General features: G+C 39.1%; 1 protein-coding gene across 2 annotated transcripts in view; it reads right to left on the bottom strand.

Annotated features, from left to right (window-relative positions):
- The window catches only part of LOC127548201 (hexokinase-2), a 102,726-nt gene that overhangs the window by 10,590 nt on the left and 72,301 nt on the right, over positions 1–19,835 (bottom strand). For both annotated transcript variants that reach the window (XM_051975482.1, XM_051975481.1), the window contains exons 4-13: positions 16,951–17,070; positions 15,970–16,065; positions 14,849–14,948; positions 13,703–13,886; positions 9,724–9,879; positions 8,198–8,431; positions 6,699–7,003; positions 5,994–6,142; positions 5,339–5,458; positions 807–902 (exon numbers count right to left, since the gene is read on the bottom strand). In XM_051975482.1, the coding sequence (XP_051831442.1) occupies positions 807–902; positions 5,339–5,458; positions 5,994–6,142; positions 6,699–7,003; positions 8,198–8,431; positions 9,724–9,879; positions 13,703–13,886; positions 14,849–14,948; positions 15,970–16,065; positions 16,951–17,070 (1,560 nt within the window). The remainder of the gene's footprint in view (positions 1–806; positions 903–5,338; positions 5,459–5,993; positions 6,143–6,698; positions 7,004–8,197; positions 8,432–9,723; positions 9,880–13,702; positions 13,887–14,848; positions 14,949–15,969; positions 16,066–16,950; positions 17,071–19,835) is intronic.

Below are 19,835 nucleotides of genomic sequence, written 5' to 3'. Positions count from 1 at the left end.
TCATTTCACTTAGCATCAGTTCATGTAAGTCTCGCCAGTCCTCTCTGTATTCATCCTGCTGGTCATTCCTTACAGAACAATAATATTCCATAACATTCATATACCACAATTTACTCGACCATTCTCCAATTGATGGGCATCCATTCATTTTCCAGCTACTAGCCACTACAAACAGGGCTGCCACAAACATTTTGGCAAATACAGCTCCCTTTCCCTTCTTTAGTGAGATCCTCAACTTAAGGAAAAGAGAAGAAACGTCTAAATCAATTTTCTAAGGGAACATCAGCACAGGCTGAGCTAACCCAGGCAGGAGGAATAAGGTGGTCTCAGAACTCAAAAGCCAGTAGACTGATACAGAAATAAAGAATCAGTGGCTGCAGTAGAAAATGAGTGAAGCCAGGAAATTTTAAAAGGAAGACAATGAGGGAAAATATAACTAAATGATTGGATGATGTAATTTGCCTCCACAAATGTTTAGCCTCTCATGGCTACAGCATTCTTTCCCAAACCTACTTTTCTATTAGCACAATCATGTGCTTAGACCAAGCCCTCCTAACTTACCTGCACCTGGACAGTCAGTCACCCACACAGTATGGAGCTACTCAAAAGGGAGCATGTGCTTGCAATTAACTGACAACAGAAACCTTTAAGGTTCATGAACCCACATTCTTTTTATGGGAGACATCTTTTTCTTCATTGGTTTCTACAGAAAATCTCCTGAGGCTTCTGGTGTAAAAATGATCCTGTAGTGCCATGCTTGCAGGAATGTATGGACATAGAGAAGCCACTGGTGAAATCATTCCTACCTCTCGCCGATGAATAGCTTCCTTTAGTAGGCCGACCACATCTTCTCCCTCACAGCCAGTTGCTTTGAAGCCTTTTGTCCACTTCAAGAGAATGCTCTAAAGAAATATCACAGATGAACAAGAATAAGAATAGGAGAACAGCCTTAATTAGTAAAACCCAGGGACTGTTTAGGTCAAGATACTAACTCCAATAAGCTTACAAAACACCTCAAGGGTGGGGCTTCTTGTTCTCAACCTCCCAAGTTGAAGACATGTCCCAAATAGTTTAAACCCATTATTTGTTGTTTTTATCTATCTAACTTTGCTTGAAACCATATTTTCAACTTAGACAGCTCAGCAAATAAATACCTTCCAAAATCTGCCAAATAAAGCACTATTGTATCTATCTTCAGGACACCCAGGAAGGAATTTCAAAACTACCTTATAAACTATATTGTTTTCCCTCTAATCCTTTTTTTGCTTTCTAACCAGAAAACTCTAGCCAAGAGTACTTTTTCATCTTTCCTCTTAACCTCTTGGCTTAGGAAACAAAAGAAGCAATATTCTCTCTGTGTTGTCAGATGGAAACCTTCGTACTATATAGGTCTTTATCAAAGATCTTCTCTTAGGTTTGTCAGAAGCAAGTAAGGACCTGAGGGAGAACGGGACAGTGCACAATAACTCCAGGAATAATGATTAAATACCTAAATAGAGCTTTTGCAGAGGCAGCCTATTTTTAAGAACTGGCTAGTTCCAGTCAGGAAGACCTAGATTCTGATCAATTCTGACATAGTATTCATTCCTCTTCCAAACTCTACTCCTGACTCTCCCAGACTTTCTCTATATTGCCCCAAAAGCCTCTTTTACAGAACTCTTTCAGAAATCCCCTCTGCCCCTGTAGCCTCTCCCCCAGATTGGCTCGCATTTTAAGGACCAACTATGGTTTCCTTGCTCTTCAGGCTTCAATTCTGACCCTCTGGATTTTCTCTTCAATTTTCCTCCCTCAAGAGAGTATCTTCATCCGTCTTTTTAAGTGTTGTCTTCTCCCATTATAACATGAGTTCCTTGAAGGTAGGGACTGTTGAGGTCTGGGCCTGTTTAGTACAGTGCCTGGCACACAACCAGTAGTTAATCAATGCTTGGTGTCTGACTTGATACCTACTGGCTATGGGAACTTGCAAGCAGTGTGGGTCAACTTAACCCTCTAAAAGTCAAAGGCATTAGAAGAGGGAGTTTCCTCATTGGGCATTTGCTGTACTAGTAAAACCAAGTTCTGAGCCAAACTAAAAATTTAAAAAACAAAACCAAAAACAGAGTATTTGCGGTGGAAAGCTACTATTTACAGGAGGAAATTGGCCAATATCCTTCTGCAGCAGCATTCCAATAGGAAGATGACGTAATAGCTAGTCAAATGAGGTCAAAAGTTCCAAATCTGTTATATAGCCTCAATGTATGAACCTGAGCAAGTCACTTCATCTGTATCAGTCTCAGATTTCTCAATTGTAAAAACGACAGCAATAATAGCACCTCCCTCACAGGGTGGTTGGAAGGATCAAATGAAACAATGTGAAAAGCATGTTTCAAACCTTAAAGAGCTACATAAACATAAATCATTAGCTCTCCTCTTCCTCCTCCTCCTCGGATGAATGTATTAGGATCTATGAAGACAGCCTGGATCAGTAAAGAGAGTCCCTGACCCACCAAGAAAAGCACAGCTCTCTGGAAATGCAGAAATGTCTTAGAAAATATAAGTCACCAGGGAGCCAAAACATGTAGGAACAAAGACAGCCTTAATGACTGATGTGACCCAGCCTTGGGAATTACTTCTCACTCTCTAAATACAAACTTAACAACTTAAGAATGAAGTTTATTTGTAATTCAATTTTCCATGGAGGACAAGTCATTGGAAAACCTGTCTTTTGGCTTCTCTAACCCCACCCTTGAGGTTTTGTATATAACCAGCATGGCCTGTAACTCTCTGGATAACTATGACTAGAGTGGGGCTCCTGTGAGGAATATGACTCTACAGCCAACGGTGAACACCTAGCTGATTACTTAATTATTGTCTGTCTGGAGGTAAGACAATATTTGGAGAATTCAATTACAACAGTAATGCAGAAAGAGACTTCATTATGTGTGTTCCCCAGCCTTAGGGAAACTGCTTGTCTGGAACTACTCTGTCAATGTGCATCAGCTATACTGCCACAAAGTTGCCCTGAGAATAGATTCTACTGATTTGAATAGATCCCAGCTAGATTGCCACGTCCCAAAGTCTGCCATGTCGACACACTTTGGTGTAAATAGAAAAGGCTTTGAAACCTCCAAAGGTCTGTGAAAATAGTTGTCTTGATATCAAACAGCAAAAAATCTGATTAGAGCACCAGATAGCAAACTGGGCCCAATATGGCCTAAATTAAATGATCTAGGAGGCTATTTGGTTTGCTTCCATATTTTTAAGGTAAGGAACACAGGATACAATGATTCACTGGTTGGAGTTAGGGGGAGTTTCACAGACAACTAAGTCTAAGCCACCGACAGACTTCTCCAGGGAGAGATGTGAAGAAAGCAAGAGTAGAGGCAATGGATGATAATTAAAGAGTCTTTCATCTCCAGATGTTAAAGTCCTTTACAAACTTCAAAGACCAACTCTCTCTTACTAGGGAGTTTCCTTGCCTCCTTTAACAAAGGGTTGGGGCAACAGGGAGGCAGAGAACAAACTATATGCTTTGCCCAAGGCCACCCACGAATCAAGGGCAGAAAGCCAATCAAATCCAGCCTCCTTCACAGGGGAGGCTATGTTTTAGGTGTCCTTAAGATAAGGAGGAACTGAAAGCCTGAACTAGAGCATCTTCCTGTTCATTAATAAGTGTGTGTTGATTAATTAAAATTTATTGTGGCTCCTTAGATTATCTAGTGCATACTGGATATTGAAAATCTAAGCTTAGATTCTACACAATCTGCACTTCCTACCTACTACCTTTATTGCTTCTTTTTTCTAAGAACATTACTATACCTTTTGAGGCATTATTTCTCTCTACTATTTTCTCCTGCTCTCTTGGCTGGTTGTGCCTTTTCTGTGGCCTTTCCCTCTTAGAACAGAAACTTTCATAAGCAGATTATACAGACAGATAATATTAATTGGATTTAGATATATAGAGTCCCCATTTAGAGATGGCAGGCGGGTGGGGTGGAAATAAAAGATTTTCATTCTAAAAGTATTTCTCTGAATTAAGTACTAAGTATTGCACTGTGCTTATTAGAGTGAGTGGAACACAGTAAGCAATTAATATTGAGTACAATTACTCTCAGTTTTTAAATGTAAGCACCAAGGTCCAGAGAAGGCCAATATCTTGACTCAGCCTCAGCCAAGTTTATCTGCTGACAACACCCTGATTTATAGAATCCCTGAATATTAGACCTAGAAGAGGTCTAAATTTAGATAACTCATTTTGGGATCTCATTTTTTAGATGAAAAGCTAAATCCTAGAGGGGACAAATGACTTGGCCAAGATGCCCGATTCATTTGCTTTCATCTCCATTTCTTATATATGACATTTCCTTCACCTGGCTGGCTGTTATCCCCATTGCACATGGCTTTGAATATACCTACCAATGCATCTTTCCTTAGGAAACCCTTCTTAAATTCATTTACTTTCTCTTCTCCATTTTATCAGCATCGATGAAATCATTTATTCTAAAATGTTACAGTGTTTATTCAATTTAATTCAACAAACATTTGTTGTGCATTTGATCTGGTACCTGCCATATAGTAACCTGTTGATTATTGTCAAGATACTATACTAGCTTCTAAGAATATTAAAAAACACCTTCAAAAAACAAGATACTCCTGTTCCTCTATAAGCTTTTCTTCTACTAGAGAAGATTCTTTGATCATCTCATCTCTCCAACTAGCCTTTATGAGATTTTCAGAAGAGGAATCACACTTTGCACCTGGATTTCCTTTGATGGAATTTGGCATAATATTCAGATATCAAAGGCCCTCAATTAATGTTCATCCATTGCTTGATCATAACAGTCCATCTATTAAAAATCTGATAAACAGCTCAACTCAAATCTAACTTAGCATCTAATCCATCAATTTTGGAAATGAGCTCAAATTCTAGGTAAAGCTTAACTGAGTCTCTAGTACTCAATTTCCCCATTCTATAAAATGTGTACATAGGTGAGTACTTATGTAGATACACATACAGCCCCTTGGGAAACCAGATGAAGAGGTATAAAATACAAAGGATAGAAAATCTGCAGAAGAAGCCAGGCTAACCCAGAGAATTGTCAACAGCTAGCAGGTAATGCTTCCCATTTCTTCTGAGCTTTAAGGTTCACACAAAACAGGAAGCACAAGTTTTAACTGGTTTACAGACAAGGAAATAGGGATGAAGGGAGGTGGGATGGAGATACAGCTCTCCTGTTTCTAAGAGCTAATTTTACTACATTTGAAAATAACTTTCTTTAGAGACTCTACATTTAACATTACAAAGGCAGAAAAATAAATTTTCCCTGGATCACACTGAAATCACTTGCAGGCACATTACCTCATCGAGGCGGTTCTGTTGGCAGGGGAAAGAGAAGGTGAATCCCAGGGGTAGAGAGACCCCTTTCATTCCCATGTACTCCAGGAAGTCTGCGATGCACTGGACAATGTGGTCGAAGAGCTGTTGATTTGGAAAGGAGCATGTGGGAAGATGTCATGGCTAGCACCATACATTTCCAAAGTTCCTTCCAGATCTAGAGTTAAAAGGAGCCTTGGAGGTCTGTTAGTCTGAACCTTTTGTTAAGTCCATTAAGCGGTTCATCCTTGGTGACCTAGCTAATTCATAGTGGAGTTGAGATTCAAATCCAGTGTCTTATGTATCAATTTAGACGATTTTCCCACCATCCCACTGATCTAATTCATGGATTTGGTGACTATCTTGTTATCTGAGATATAAAGTACTTTTCTGGGATTGAGAATTCAAGGGTTGGAGAGGAGGCTATTGGGAAACCAATTTCCTAGAGCCTCTTACTATCTTGGGGAGGCAACTTCTATAAAGCAAAAAAGAAATAGTCTAGGACCCTGACACGAGGGTGACCACTTCCTAAGGACAAACACCTGCACCCAGTAGTGCCAGAGGTTAAGGGAAGAATAACTAACTTGTTGCTTCCCCAGATTTAAGCTGCATTTGTTTGAATTGGAAAGGGCTCCCTCACCTCATCCCCAGTGCCATGCATGACCTCCTGAGGAATGGAGTAGATCTTGTTATGCATCTCTACGCCTCGTCTCATCCCATTCCGCACACGCACCAGCAGCACACGGAAATTCGTCCCACCAAGATCTAGGGCCAGGAAATCACCTTTCTCTGAAATGGAAAATAATAAATGATACTTATGACAACAATGATGGGGGGAGGGAAGAGAGAAAACCCTTTGGCAGTGGGATCATCCTTCAAAGTAATTGAACCTCAAGTTTCCTGGTTGATCTTCACACCAGCTCAGCACAGGAGCTATAGTTGAATCAAGTGAGATGGTTCAGAAAAAGCAAAGAACCTTTTCATGGATGTCACCAATTTAGTTCCAGAATGAGAGCAAGGAGTATAAGGGCAGATAACCAAGATTTAGAATAATCAAATAACCATGGATACTTAAGAAAACACAAAATAAAAGCCCAGAACCTTATAAAGATTTCTGGAGAAAGTGCATTTAGTGCTAGATTTGGGAGCAAAGGTATAGCCTATTGGTGGAGAAGCATGGTGAGGACTATTCCTGATTGGTGTGGGAAGCACCTAATAACCCTGCATTTACTTGAGGCAGTGATTCTCAAATATTTCTTCCAGAATCTATTTTTGCAGCCAAATCCTGACCACTTTGGTCTACCACACAATATCATTTGACAAAAATGATATACTTGTCCCCTACCTGTACCATCAGGTGTTGCACACACATAAGTGGGCAGCATCTTGACAGAAGCAGCAGCATGTGTATCTTTGCCCAAGCCAAGCTCCATCTCCCTTTTCATCCTCTTCTTCACTTCCAACAGCTGATCGTGGCTCAGATTCAGAGCTTCGAGAGTCTTCTGTCGAGCCCGGTGTTGGTCTGCTAGACGGTAGGCTACTGCTGTCACCATGGCAGCCCCCTTGCCACTGCCATCTTCTGAGCGGAGAAAGCGAACGTCACAATCTGGCACCAGCCGTCGGACAGCCTTGTGAAGACGTTTGGCAAAACTGCAAAAGAAAAGATGGAACAGAGTAACGTGGGGCCACTCTGTCTTTTGGGACATCATTAGAAACGTGCCTGTGAAAGTTTTAAGACACTGAATGACAAAATCCTCCATGGGTGCCACAGACAGCAAAGACACCATTATCCTCCTTCTCCCCAAGAGATGGAGAAGAAAATCACCCTACTCCAAGTCAGTAGCTGGCAAGTGTACAGGTCATACAGGTATACAGGTATACAGAAGTTCATCGACACCATTTCATATTCCTGAAGGATTCACCATGGAATGCTAAAGGAAGGTAGATGTCACTTTCAAAAAACTGAGGCTCATGGAGAGAAAGGTATAATGTGCTCATGGCTTGTAAGAGCAGCCAGACTTGAATGAGGCCCTTTAATGACTCAGTGCTGGCTGTATCACTTTCCATTGGAAATCTTTGAGATCTCTCTTCACCATGTTTGTGACCCAGATTCTAAATACACAAAGCAAATTTGAAGCGGAGAAATGAAGAGCACACATATAATCAGGATTTCATCTTATAATGATCTGCTGCTCATAACTGTCAAATAATTTATACCTCAGAGGGGTCTCAGAGGTCCTCTAAGCTATTTCCTTCATTTTATGGAAGAAACTTAAGCTCTAGAAAGGAAGAACCTTGCCCCAGGGCAGATTTGGAATTCAAAACCAAGACTTCTTACTCTGAACCTAGGTTTGTTCTTGTTTTCCTACTACAGCAAATGCTTGGGAATTCTGTGAACCCTTGGGCCAAATCCAGCCACTGCTGGGTTTTGTACAGCTCCCAATAAGTATGGTTTTTACATTTTTAAATGATGAGTTCAAACTCTGGACCATAATTTCCTGACCCTTAGTTTCTTAAACTGTAAGTCACATGAAATTATGATTAGCTGTAAATATTTGACTTGTATACCTATTTCATTTATCTATATGTACCTGGATTCATGTAAAAAATTTCTTGAGTTAAAAGGTGTCATGATTAGATTTGAAGACAACCTGCTAGTCTTTTTATAGAAAAAGGGCCCACAGGAATGTGACTCAGCCTAGAGATCATCAGAGGCAGAGATAAGACTAGAACGAGGCTTTCCAACTCCAAGGCTACAGCTCTGCCTTCTCTACCCCCAGCCTCTGCCCCACACCAAGGAGACCAAGCCTAAGGAAGGTACTTTGGTTCCCCAGGCAGACTTACTGTGGATGCTTCTTGTAGACGGAGCCATCGACTCCAATGGTGGAGCGCAGCCGGTCCTCGCCTTTATTCTCCTTGATGCGCCGGAGCACAGCGGCCAGCGTGGCCGCACACAGGTTGGCCGAGCGGGTGGACACAATCTGGCAGATGCGATGGGTGGCCACACAGTCCTCCTGGGATGGCTGCAGGCCCAACCTGGTCAGAACCTCGAGGGCTTTCTTGATGCCATCTTTTTCCCTGGAGGGATGAATAGTCATGGAAGCAAGGGGCTGCTACATCCAAAGCATGTGTGAAAGGGGCTAAAGCAAATGGTAGCCAATGAGAGGCAGGACTTGGGATCACATGGCACAGATCTAAAGATGGGAAGTCAACTAGTCCAATCTCTTCATTGGGGCAATGATCTTATCAAAGATCCCATGTAGTCCCTTCATTATTAAAAAAATTTTTTTTTTAATGTAAAAGGCAGCTAAGAGTACTCTTGGGTAATAAAACTGTCCCCAATTAGCCAAGCAAACTTAGGGACTGCTACTCAATAGAGGAGGACTCATGCTTGAATTTTCAGCATGGGAGGAACTGTCAGACCTTGTACCCCAATTCTTAGAGAATGAGAGATCAGAACCAGACACAATAATCCAGATGGCATCTAACCAGAGGGCCTGGAATTTCCAGGAAAAGGTCTAAAAACACCTCTGGAAGACAGGAGGGCTACAAATTTGGACCAGCCCTACACTTTCCTGTAAAGCAAATTAAAAAGCTCCTCATTAGTTCAACTGAAAATATTAACACTTCTCAAGTCTAAAATGCTTTCCAAATGTTTTTCCCTTTGACAAAGTGGCTTAAAATTAAACCTAAGCCCTTCCTCGTAAATCAAGGATTTGTAAATCAATTAGCTATTTGAATTAAGGGTGATCATCAAACTTATTTCTTATCTTAGACACCTATTTTCCCCATTGTCTAATGGGTAGAAACAGAGCCAAGAGAAATGCTCACTTCAACCATTTAGAAGGGAAAATAGGAAAGAAAGTCTTGGTTTTCAATCTTTTCAGGTGAATGGGTAAGAAAGGAAGAGTATTCAAGAAAGGAATGTAGTTAACTAAAAAGTTCAACCCAAATTGTATTTTGCCATAGTATTATGTTATTATAAGATGTTCTGAAATGTTAAGTTACATTTTAACATATTACAATATTTTCAAAATTCCATAAATTTTGGTCCATGTTAAAGTGGAAAAAGAGGCTTGGTTTATCACATTTTGGACTTTTTTTTTCTTGGGATAGAAATATTTGGATTTAGAATACTCAGTGAAATACAATTGTTTCTAGAAAACCTGTCTCTAAAACCCAACAACAGCCACAAGACCTAAATCTCAATTTGGGGAAGTAAGAGATGAGGAATAGTAGCAGTAAGGCAACATTTTTTTTGACAATACTCAATTTGTTATATGTTTTCCCTCTACAAATATCTACTATAAGATGGGATATTACCTTCAAAAAGCAGAAAAGGAAAACAGTAAAGAGTGAGGGAAACTTACCCTTCAATATCAGAAACATCCTTGGTCTCAAAGCGGCCCGTGGTGAGAAGTTCAGGACTCAGTTTTCCACCAAAGAGCAATTCCTCCTTGGCCATCTTTACCAGGATGAGTCTGACAAGTTCCCCCATATACATGCCACTGATCATCTTCTCAAATCTGTAAGAAATCCCAATATGTAAATTTATTAAAATCATATCAATTACAAATTATTTGTAAAATTCAAATAATGAGTCATATTATATCATGGTTAAATTCATGTAATATCCTAATATTATGATTTGCAAATATAAAAATACCAGAATTGTAAGGTACTTAAAAGACAGGATCATCTGGCCCTTCTATTTACAGGTTAGGAAACTGGAGCCCAGAAAGGTTATTTGTTGAAGGCCACACAGCATCTGATCTTGTTCATACCTTGCAACCAAGTATTTATTCAGCACCTAATATATACTCAAACCAGAAGTATATTTAAGTATTAAATTATATAACAATAACAAAAGCAATCATACCCAACCAAAAGAAACTAAATTCTGGCAATTTTAATAGCCCTGTTTGGCCCTTAAAAAAAAAAAAAAAAAAAAAAAAAAGATTTCCTGCTTCTTTGCAAAGGTATGAAACACTAACTTTCAATGTTATTTTTGCTGAACATTTTTTCTTCCTCTTCTTAATTCTTAAAGACAAGAAATTGCTTTCTAGAGGGGGATTGAGAAGAGCTACAGTGAGAAATGTTTTTTCAAAAGTTAAAATAACAGTATTGTTATTATATGTGTTATTAGTACTGAAAAGAGAAAGTCAATGTGAAAAGGGGAATAAAGGGAGATTGCATGGAAGAAATGAAGTGATAAAAGACCTGGACCATGATCTCATTCAGAATAGAAAGGAAGAACAAGATAAAATTAACAAGTCTCATTGACTGATTTTAACTATGTAAGGTGACAAAGAATGAAGAGTCAAATATAACTCAAACCTGATTGACTGGGAAAAGGAGCAAGCAATAAGGAATTTGAGAGAGGGTGACAGGAAAAGACAATGAATTGTTTTGATATACCCAATATAATATATATAAAAATATATTCTATGGGATAGATTAAAGCTCAGAGAGATGAAAATCCAAAAGAGATATAGGTAAGGGGCCAGACTGTAAGTATAGATTTGGAAATCATTTCAAGAGATTTAAGTTCAAGTCGTAAGAATGGATGGTATCTAAAGAAATGATCATAAACTGAGAAAAGAGTAGAGAACCTAGAAGTAAACTTTTAACAGTTGGAGGATGAAAAGTTAGTAAAGAAAAACAAAGTTCCAGAACTCCGAGAACCAGGATGCTACAATGCCATGAAAGTGGAAGGAGGAGACAAGGAACAAAGAAGGGAGTCCAGGTCAGAGAGCAGTCATTTAGCCAATCCTTTCTTCTTGTGCATATAAAAGGGCAGGTGAGGTTTATGAATAGGAAGCGTCACAGGATTTAGACATAGAAGATTAACCAGTCTAGATTAACTAATTTAATTAGTTATTTTGTGGTTGACAAAATTGAGGCTCAGAGATACTGACCTGGTCATAATGCTACTGATGGAAAGAAGCAGAGCTAAGATAAAAACGGGAGTCCTGATGACTCCAAGTCTCTTCCCACTGATCTACCCTGCTTCTTCTCATGTCAAGCCACTCAGACTGCATCACCATCATTGACTGACTTTTTCATCCCACAATAAGAGTCACTGTCATGTCAGGCTTTTAACATCCGTAATACCCGAGTACACTCTGGCTGTATCAGGGAGCGGTCATGGAGCAGGGAACTAGTAAGAAAAATCTCACTTCTCAACACTAGGTGTTGCTATTTTCCATGCTTTAGAAAACATTCTATTTTGGGAAAGAGTGAGCTCTTTGAGGCTAGAGATAAAGCAAAGATGTCCAAGAATTTTACAAGGGAGAGGATACCAAAAGACAATTCCCAGGATCTGCTTATGCTTTTTGGGAAGTGGAGAGATCAGGGAACTGTTCAAACAGGGCTACTGGGAAGAGGACAATTCTTCAGGATCTAGCCAATTTGGGACATTTATCATAAAAGTGATTTTGTAATCACACACCAAACAAAGAGATCCGGCAGCCCACTGGCTGCAGGAATCCAATCCAAGCAGCAGTAAAAAGTGCCAATGGACAATACAAACACTTTTTGGCCCATGTTTTCTTCTTGGAGTATAGTCAATGTGCTGTCAAGTCCACCTCAAAACTATATCATCATTAATGGCCCAATCTGAAAACACAAAGATACAGGGATGATTCTGTACCTTCTTCCTTCTGAGCACATTATGTTCCAGGTTCCATTGGACCATTAGCTTCCACTAATTCCACTAGTCTTGTAGCAATATGGACTTTATTTTACAAAGAAGGAAGTGACATGGGGAAAAGAGTGCTCGAATAAGGATCTTGATCCAAAGTCAATTCCCTTCTCTAGTTCTTAGTTTCCTCATCTATTAAGATGAGGCTGTTAAACCAGCTGATTCCCAACAATCCTTCTCCCTATCTCTAAAAGATCTTAGCAAATACATCTGAGAGTAGGCAAGCTTAGTGTTAGAAGGAAATATGTAACAAATTCTGTTGTAAAACAGAATCCATTAATATGACAAGTGGTCATACACCATTGGATCTGTTTTTTTAATGTTAGTATAATGGGTTTCCTTAAAGCAAGAAAACTCCAATGATATTCTCCCCAGAAAGCTCCCCTTCTCCTCCTCCTAAGCAGACAAAGATAGAAGTTTGAAGCAACACTGGTCTTAAGCATATAAGCAATGGTATTAGGGAAGGGCTAAATATGGGGCAAGACTATTTTAGTTTAATTTTAATTTTAATTTTAATTTTAATTTAATTCAAATTTTTCTTCCCAAGAAGTTCAGTACTTATTCTCTTTTTTTTATTCTTCTGCCACTGCCTCCTCCATTGACTAAGGGATATATCTTAGAATATCCATTATGCTGGAAAATCTCATATACTTGAAATGAGGACTTGCTTTCTAGAAACAATCCAAAGTCACCCTTGGATCCAGGGTAAAAAGAAACTTACTTAATCTAGTCCAAACTCTTTATTTTATATAGACAAGGCAAATGAAGGGAAAAGGCAATGAGTAGTACAAGGTAACCCAGGTGGAAAGGCAGAAGACCAGGACTTGAACACCAGGGGTCTTCTGATTTTTAATCTCATGCTATTTCTAGTATCGCATACTTAGGCTTTTCAAGGAATTTAAGATGAATGAAAGAGCTTGCAAACCTCACATATGATGGCTACATACTACCCAAGCAGGGAAAAACTGATTTTTGATTATTAACAAGTAAATAAATACAAAGAGACATTACCAGATTTTTTTTTCCTGGATTTTGGTAAACAGGCTCTGAAGGTAATTCCAAAAAAAGCTAATTTCTCAATGTAATACACATAGCTGCAAGAAAACTTTTTTTGCTATTTTTTTTTAATACTCCTCTCTTCATTAAAAGAATAAAGACTAGAGATGGGGCATATAGCTTACATTCTCCTTTCTCCTTTAATCCATGTTGCAATGTGGGATGTGGGATGGAAGCAGAGACTGGGGGGGGTAAAATATTATTCAAAAGTGCATTCTCAAGGGCTACTGTGAAGAGGACAACAATTCAGGAGGTAACCAGTTTGGCACATTTCTCATAAAAGTGATTTTATAATCACACAACAAACAAAGTGGTCTGACACCCCAATGGAAGGAAATTTGGTCAATCCAAGCAGCAGTAAAAAATGCCAATGAGCAATACCAATTTTTTTTGGCCCATGTTTCCTTTGTACATAGCATATACAAAGAGTGTGTGTGTGTGTGTGTGTGTGTGTGTGTGTGTGTAAATATATATATACTACAGTATATGTGCTGCAAAGTCCATCCCACATCTTCCAAAACTATCATTAATGACCCAATTGTAAATCTCCCCTCTCCCTCCAGCTTGAAAACACAAAGCAAACTACTCACAGTTGCTTGCCAGGATTGAGTGAGCCCATATCAATCTCCCTGTCAAACTCTGTGCGGATGTCATTGAGTACTCCATCATCTCCAAAGGCACCCCATTCCATGTTGATGCACATCCTCCCTTCATCTCCTTCCACTGTGTCAATGTATCTCATCTCCTCCATGTAGCAGGCATTGGTGCCAGTCCCTGGGCAAAGAGAAACATAGATGATTAGTGCTGGAAAAAATCATCTAGTCAAACCTTCTCATTTAAAAGAGAAATAAATCTAGAGAGAGAAAGGACTTACCCAAAATCATAATTAATAATACCACTTGGGTAAGAGTGGTTTTCTATGATGTCTAATATGAAATAAAAAACTTTTTTTTTGATTGCTCTTTTAAAGCTTTTCAAAACTGTATATGTTACTAACTATAAGTCTTACACTTTCATAATTTGAAACTGCTCTGTTTTATCTTTTGTTCTCATAGCCTAAGCAAATGGAATGTACTTAATAAATACTCATTAACTGATTATAGAAGAATGAATGCCACAGAAAGAACCTTGCTGTTCCTCCAGCTATTGGGACATTACCCTCTGAGATCGACTTCCAATTTACTTTGTATGTATCTTATATTCATACTTAAATTATGTTAACTCCCCAATTAGAATGAGAGTTTGTCAGAGGCAAGAACTATTTTTTACTTCCTTTGTACAGTGCAGTACTTGACACACAGTAAGCCCTTAATTAATCAGATACTATATAATTCCCATCAGAAAGCATCTGATGAAAATATATAGTATGTTTAACAACTAAAGAAAATGTGATTTTTGGACATAGTAAATTACTGGATATTCCTGATAAAGTGATGGGTCATTTGTTCTGCCTCAAATATCCCCTATTAGAGCAAGAAACGACTAGTAATGTGGCATTAAATATTAACATAGACCATGAAATTTACATAGCTTTTAAAAAAAATTAAGAAGTTTCTTGAAGCAAGGCTTAACATCCCAAAGAAAGTATGGTGAATTTTTTAAGAGAGTGGAAACAATAGGGTGTTTCTACTTTCTCACCCAACTGAGTCCAAAAAGGACATCAAAAATAACAATGAATTAAAATTTGAGGAGCCGATGAGAATTACCAATCCCGTCTGTACTCTGGTGGAACTCACCCACTATGAGACCAATCTCGCAGTTTTGGTCATCATAGCCACAGGTCATCATGGTCCCCACAGTGTCATTCACCACAGCCACAATATCAATGTCAAAGTCCTGCAAAAGTAAATAAGAGAGACAGATGTGCCGCTTTTAAAACCACCTTAACAGCAAGCACCTGCAAAGATGGAGAGACAGCATCAGTGCAGAAGAGCTAACATGGGAGGGAACAATTCTCCCCTAGTGCTCACAAAAGGGATGACTTAACTAAGGAGTCAGAACACTCAAGTCTGAATCATGAGTGTGTCCATTATTGTCTGTATGGCCTTTTCTTCATCTCCTCTAGGCTTCCATCACTTCTATAAAACAGGGAGGGCTGGATCTTTTGGTCCCTTCCAGATCCAGATTAATGAGCCTATCATTAAAGAACCTATGCAGGAAAAAATTTTTCATAAATTTTCTTCTAATAGCTCCTTTCCCAATCTCCACAAAACACACACACACCTCTTTTTAGTTTTACAAGTGAGGAAACTGAGGTGTTCCTCTCATCTGCAGTCCTCTTATTCCTTTCAGGACTTCTTACTAACTACCTCTTGCTACAATTCTCAACTGCTTTCTTGTCTTGTCACTGCACCGAGAGAAAAACTCTTGCTGTACATCTTTCTGTCTCTCCCTTCTGAGTACCAAGAATAAGGACGACCCTAAGAGATTATTTTGTTTAAAACTCTCATTTTACAAATCTGAGATTGAGATAGGCATAGGCTAAGTGATTTACTGTAGTCACCTATGGTTTAAAACACCAGAGTGTTCAAAGCCTTCATAAAAGCATCAATATTACACCAAGTCATCAGGATAAAGGCATCTGGTTTCTCTATGCCATATAAATATACATTTATAAATATGTAATCTCTTAAACTCACATGGAAATACAAAAGGAATTTACTATGTTGAAACATGTTCTACAAAAATTCTCTGAAGGATATGGATGCTCTCAGATTCATATTGAGTGTTTGTGTGGTTATGTGTAGTAGGATTCCAGAAGCAAAGGAAATCTTTTCCTGTTCCTTTGTTTTCTGACCATAAAACTCTTTTGGAGTTTTATCCACTCTCTCATTCTCCCCACCAATCTTAAACTTACCCCACGCCTTTGGATGGCTTTCCGGATCAGGGATACCACATCTCTCCCTTCCACACCACTGGATTTGAATCCTTTAGTCCACGAAACCAGGAAACTCTGAAGAAAGAAAGAAAAAAAAAAAAAGAATGAATGGATAAGAGTACAGAAATAAATATGCCAAAGTCAATGACTTCCAAACTAAGCAGGAAATCTGAGGCAAGAGATGCTATGTTTAGCAAAATACTTTTTAGTAACTAGAACAGGGATGATGCCCTTTGTAGCACAAGTATGCTGGGATCCAAGTAAAACAGCAAAGAAAGAACATGGAAAAGTGAGAGAAAGGAGGATTCTATTGAGGCTATCTTTACAATTGCTACAACTTAGAGTGGGCAGATAATACCTTACTTGTTTACATTAATACTTGGATAAGTCTCATTGATGTAGGCAGTTCTCTTGCAGAGAATATCCTTCTGATCCCATGTGATGACTATCCATACCCTTCCATCAATCCTTGAGCCCTAGAGGCTTTCTCCCCATTCTTTCAATATTGTGGGTACACCAATGTAGCACTCAGGGCACCCCATCCCATCTCAATCTTGGGTGATAGCCTGGGTGAGCCTTTTCCAGATCAGATATGTCTTTCTGCCCCTTACTGCCTGACAGAAGAATCAAAAGGACAGTGGAGGAAGTGGGAGGGGAGATCATGCACCCATAAGGTAAAAACTCATGTAGAAGAAATCTTGCTTTGACTCCTGCTATCCTTACCCAGGGGATTGATCTAAGAATTCTCTCCCATTAGCCAGAATATAAATTCCTAGGCTTTCAGATAAACAGACATTTTATGTACGTTACAGATGGGGAGAGGGTGCTTGCCTTTTCCCATTCCTACCCAACCACCACAACTTCCTCCTTCCTTTCTTCCAGGTCCTTTTTTTCCTACCTTTTCCCTTTTCCCTACTCCTGCACCCTGATATACAAAACATGCTTGGGAGCTTTTCTTACCTCATCCAGCTTGGTCTGGTGGCATGGGAATGAGAAGGTAAATCCCAAGGGGAGTTTTTTATTCTTAATCTGTAGCTTGTCCATGAAGTTGGCCAGGCATTCAGCAATATGGTCAAACAGCTATAAATACAAGAGGTTGGCAGGATAAAAGAGGTTATTTCAGTTTATAGGATATCCAAATGCAAAGATCTTTTAGTTCAGCCTTTTTATTTTAAAAAGGAGGCCATTGAGGCTCAGAGTAGTGGAGGCTGTGGTCTTTTTACTTGGAAACCCAGTGCTTTTTCCACCATACCTTCATAACTGTTCAAACAACCCATGCGAATCAGAAAGAATGGTAGCTTTGCCTCAATTTTCTCATATTATACAAAGAAAAACTCTACTACAGAATTTCTAGGAAAAAAAAAAACTTTGGACATGTCAAGTTATTCATAAAGAGATGAATTACTCTGGACTATCCTTTGATGATATTATCAAAAATAACTTTTGGTTAACTGGTCGTATTGTGGCAGCTATTTTTTTCTTCTTTTAAACTTTTTTGCCTCATCCAATCAGTTCTCTTAATGCCACTAAGAAACATTTATGGCAAAGCTGCTGGAGAAGTCATTTTTTTTTGCTGGCCCTCCTTTGGCCCATCAAAAGACAAAATAATCATGCATTTCACTTCATTAGTTTCAGGAAAAATGGCTTCAGAGTTGTGTAGAGACCACTCTCTATTTTTGAACTTCAAAATGCCACAATCAACACATAAGGAAAGGACTCCTAAGCATGTCCTAAAGGCATAGTGCCACACCATATTCATTCACTCATTCCAACATCTGTCAAAGGATCACTGACTTAAGAGTTAGAAAGGCTCACAGAAGCTAAGTAATAGATATCTATTTCAGCTGCCTTGATGATAAAACTGAGGTAAGGGGCAGCTACGTGGCTCAGTGGATAGAGAACTAGCCCCAAATTATTAACTCCAATTGTCTCGGCAAAATAAATAAATAAATAAATAAATCTGCATTCTATAGAAATCTTGCTTCTGATCTCAGATAATTCATCTTTGCACCTCAGTTTTCTCTTTTTTTTTCTGAAACAATTGGAGTTAAGTGACATGCCCAGGGTCACGCAGCCAGGAAGTGTTAAGTGTCTGAGGCCAAATTTGAACTCAGGTCCTCCTGACTTCGGGGCTGGTGCTCTATCCACGGCGCCACCGAGCTGCTCCAGCATGCAGCGTTCTATGGTGACAATGTCAGAGTCAGTCCACTAGGGGGAATAAGGTATCAACAAACAAGTGTAACATACACCTTCCAGAATCTAGCTGAGCGGGTAAGGAGGGGACTCATTATTTTACAGAATAGTTCTGAGAGGCCTTGGATACACACATACATAATTATGGAATTATACCCAAGGTATGTAATCTGGGGTCTATAACTATATAATACTATAATACACAAATTCGGTGCAGAGGGAACAGTGGCCATGACAGGGCGAAGAGCAGGAAACTGAGTGGCAACTACTGCTTTAGCAGTTCTTTGCTGTAATATCTGTGGGAAACAACAGGGCCAGGGGGGTTCAAGTCTTTCCTCTGAGAGTTCCATAATTAGCTGTGTTGTGTGATCAGGGAACAAACTACTCTTCTAAGACTATGAATTATTGCAAATTTTTCAGTTCTTTGTTGCAGTGTATTTATTTCAGGTGCAGTTACCTATCGCACAAACTACAGCATCACGTGCCAATTGCTAATGTGTAACCACAAAGCTAAGGAGAAACTGTGCTAGCTCAGTTAGGCTTCCAGATAAGAAAGACTGAAAAACTCAGTCAGGCTTTCCCTTGTTTACATGGCTGAGACTCCCTTTTCTTGACTCCAGGTAAAAGCTTAACTAAGAGATGGGAAGTTCTAATAAGGCTTCACGCTGTAAGCATGGGCGACCCCCTGAGGTCCCTTTCACATGTGGTCTTGCAAGTGTCTGCATTCTTTTGGGATGACGGATTTCCAACTGGCAGCATCTCCAGATCCTTTATTTCAACCTCTTCATTTTCCAGATAACCAAGGCCACACACATATAGTAGGTGGCAGAAAAGAATTTTAGTCCATGATCTTTTACTTCAAATACAGACTCCTTTCCCTTATATCACACAAATGCTCAAACTGTATGTTTATCACTGTTCTTTCTGAACTTGGTCACGTCTATGCTTTATATGCCCACTATTTTTATATTGCCCATCACCTGGCTCTATTTATAAAAAAAAAATCAGACATTTAAATATGGGTTTGAAGATAAACTCTGAAAACCTATGAGTGAGATTAAAGCAAGCAAGACTAAACTGAATTCTCCCTTCCTACCATACCCCATTCTTCCTATAGTAGAAAGCATTTTGATAAGGTTGTCAATCAAATAAAAGGTTCAGCTAAATTGTAAGATTCTCTCTCTCTTTCACAGCAGCCCTATAGAAGCCCTTTTCTCCATCCTAGCATCAACTAACTTGTATAATCATGGGGATATAAATCCCTTAAGAAAGAGGCTTAAGGATTCACCCTAACCAATGGCATGTGCACTTCAAAAGAAGAACAGAGAGGTGGTGGAGGGGGGAGAACAGTGAAATAGATTAAGTGAGGTGAGAGGGAAGTTAAAGCTTGAAAGCCAGGGTTAGGAAAAACTGAGGGTGATTGAACTAATTGATTCTGAGGTCTCTTCCAGGTCTAAACTTATGATCCCATCATCTAACAGATTTTTTTTTTTTGATTTTTAAAAAAGGACAAATGAAACAAATTGGGTAAGGCAATACAGATAACTGGTAACTTTAGGGAGAAGGGGAAGGAAGTAGAATAGTTTTTAGTAGGCCGACCTATTCAGGTTTTACTGATTATCTAAAATCCCACTTTCTACAAGAAACCTTTA

The sequence above is a fragment of the Antechinus flavipes genome, chromosome 2, assembly GCF_016432865.1.
Source record: "Antechinus flavipes isolate AdamAnt ecotype Samford, QLD, Australia chromosome 2, AdamAnt_v2, whole genome shotgun sequence".
Classification (NCBI taxonomy): domain Eukaryota; kingdom Metazoa; phylum Chordata; class Mammalia; order Dasyuromorphia; family Dasyuridae; genus Antechinus; species Antechinus flavipes.
The sequence above is the reverse complement of the archived record's forward strand: the minus strand, read 5'-3'. Positions and strand labels throughout refer to the sequence as shown.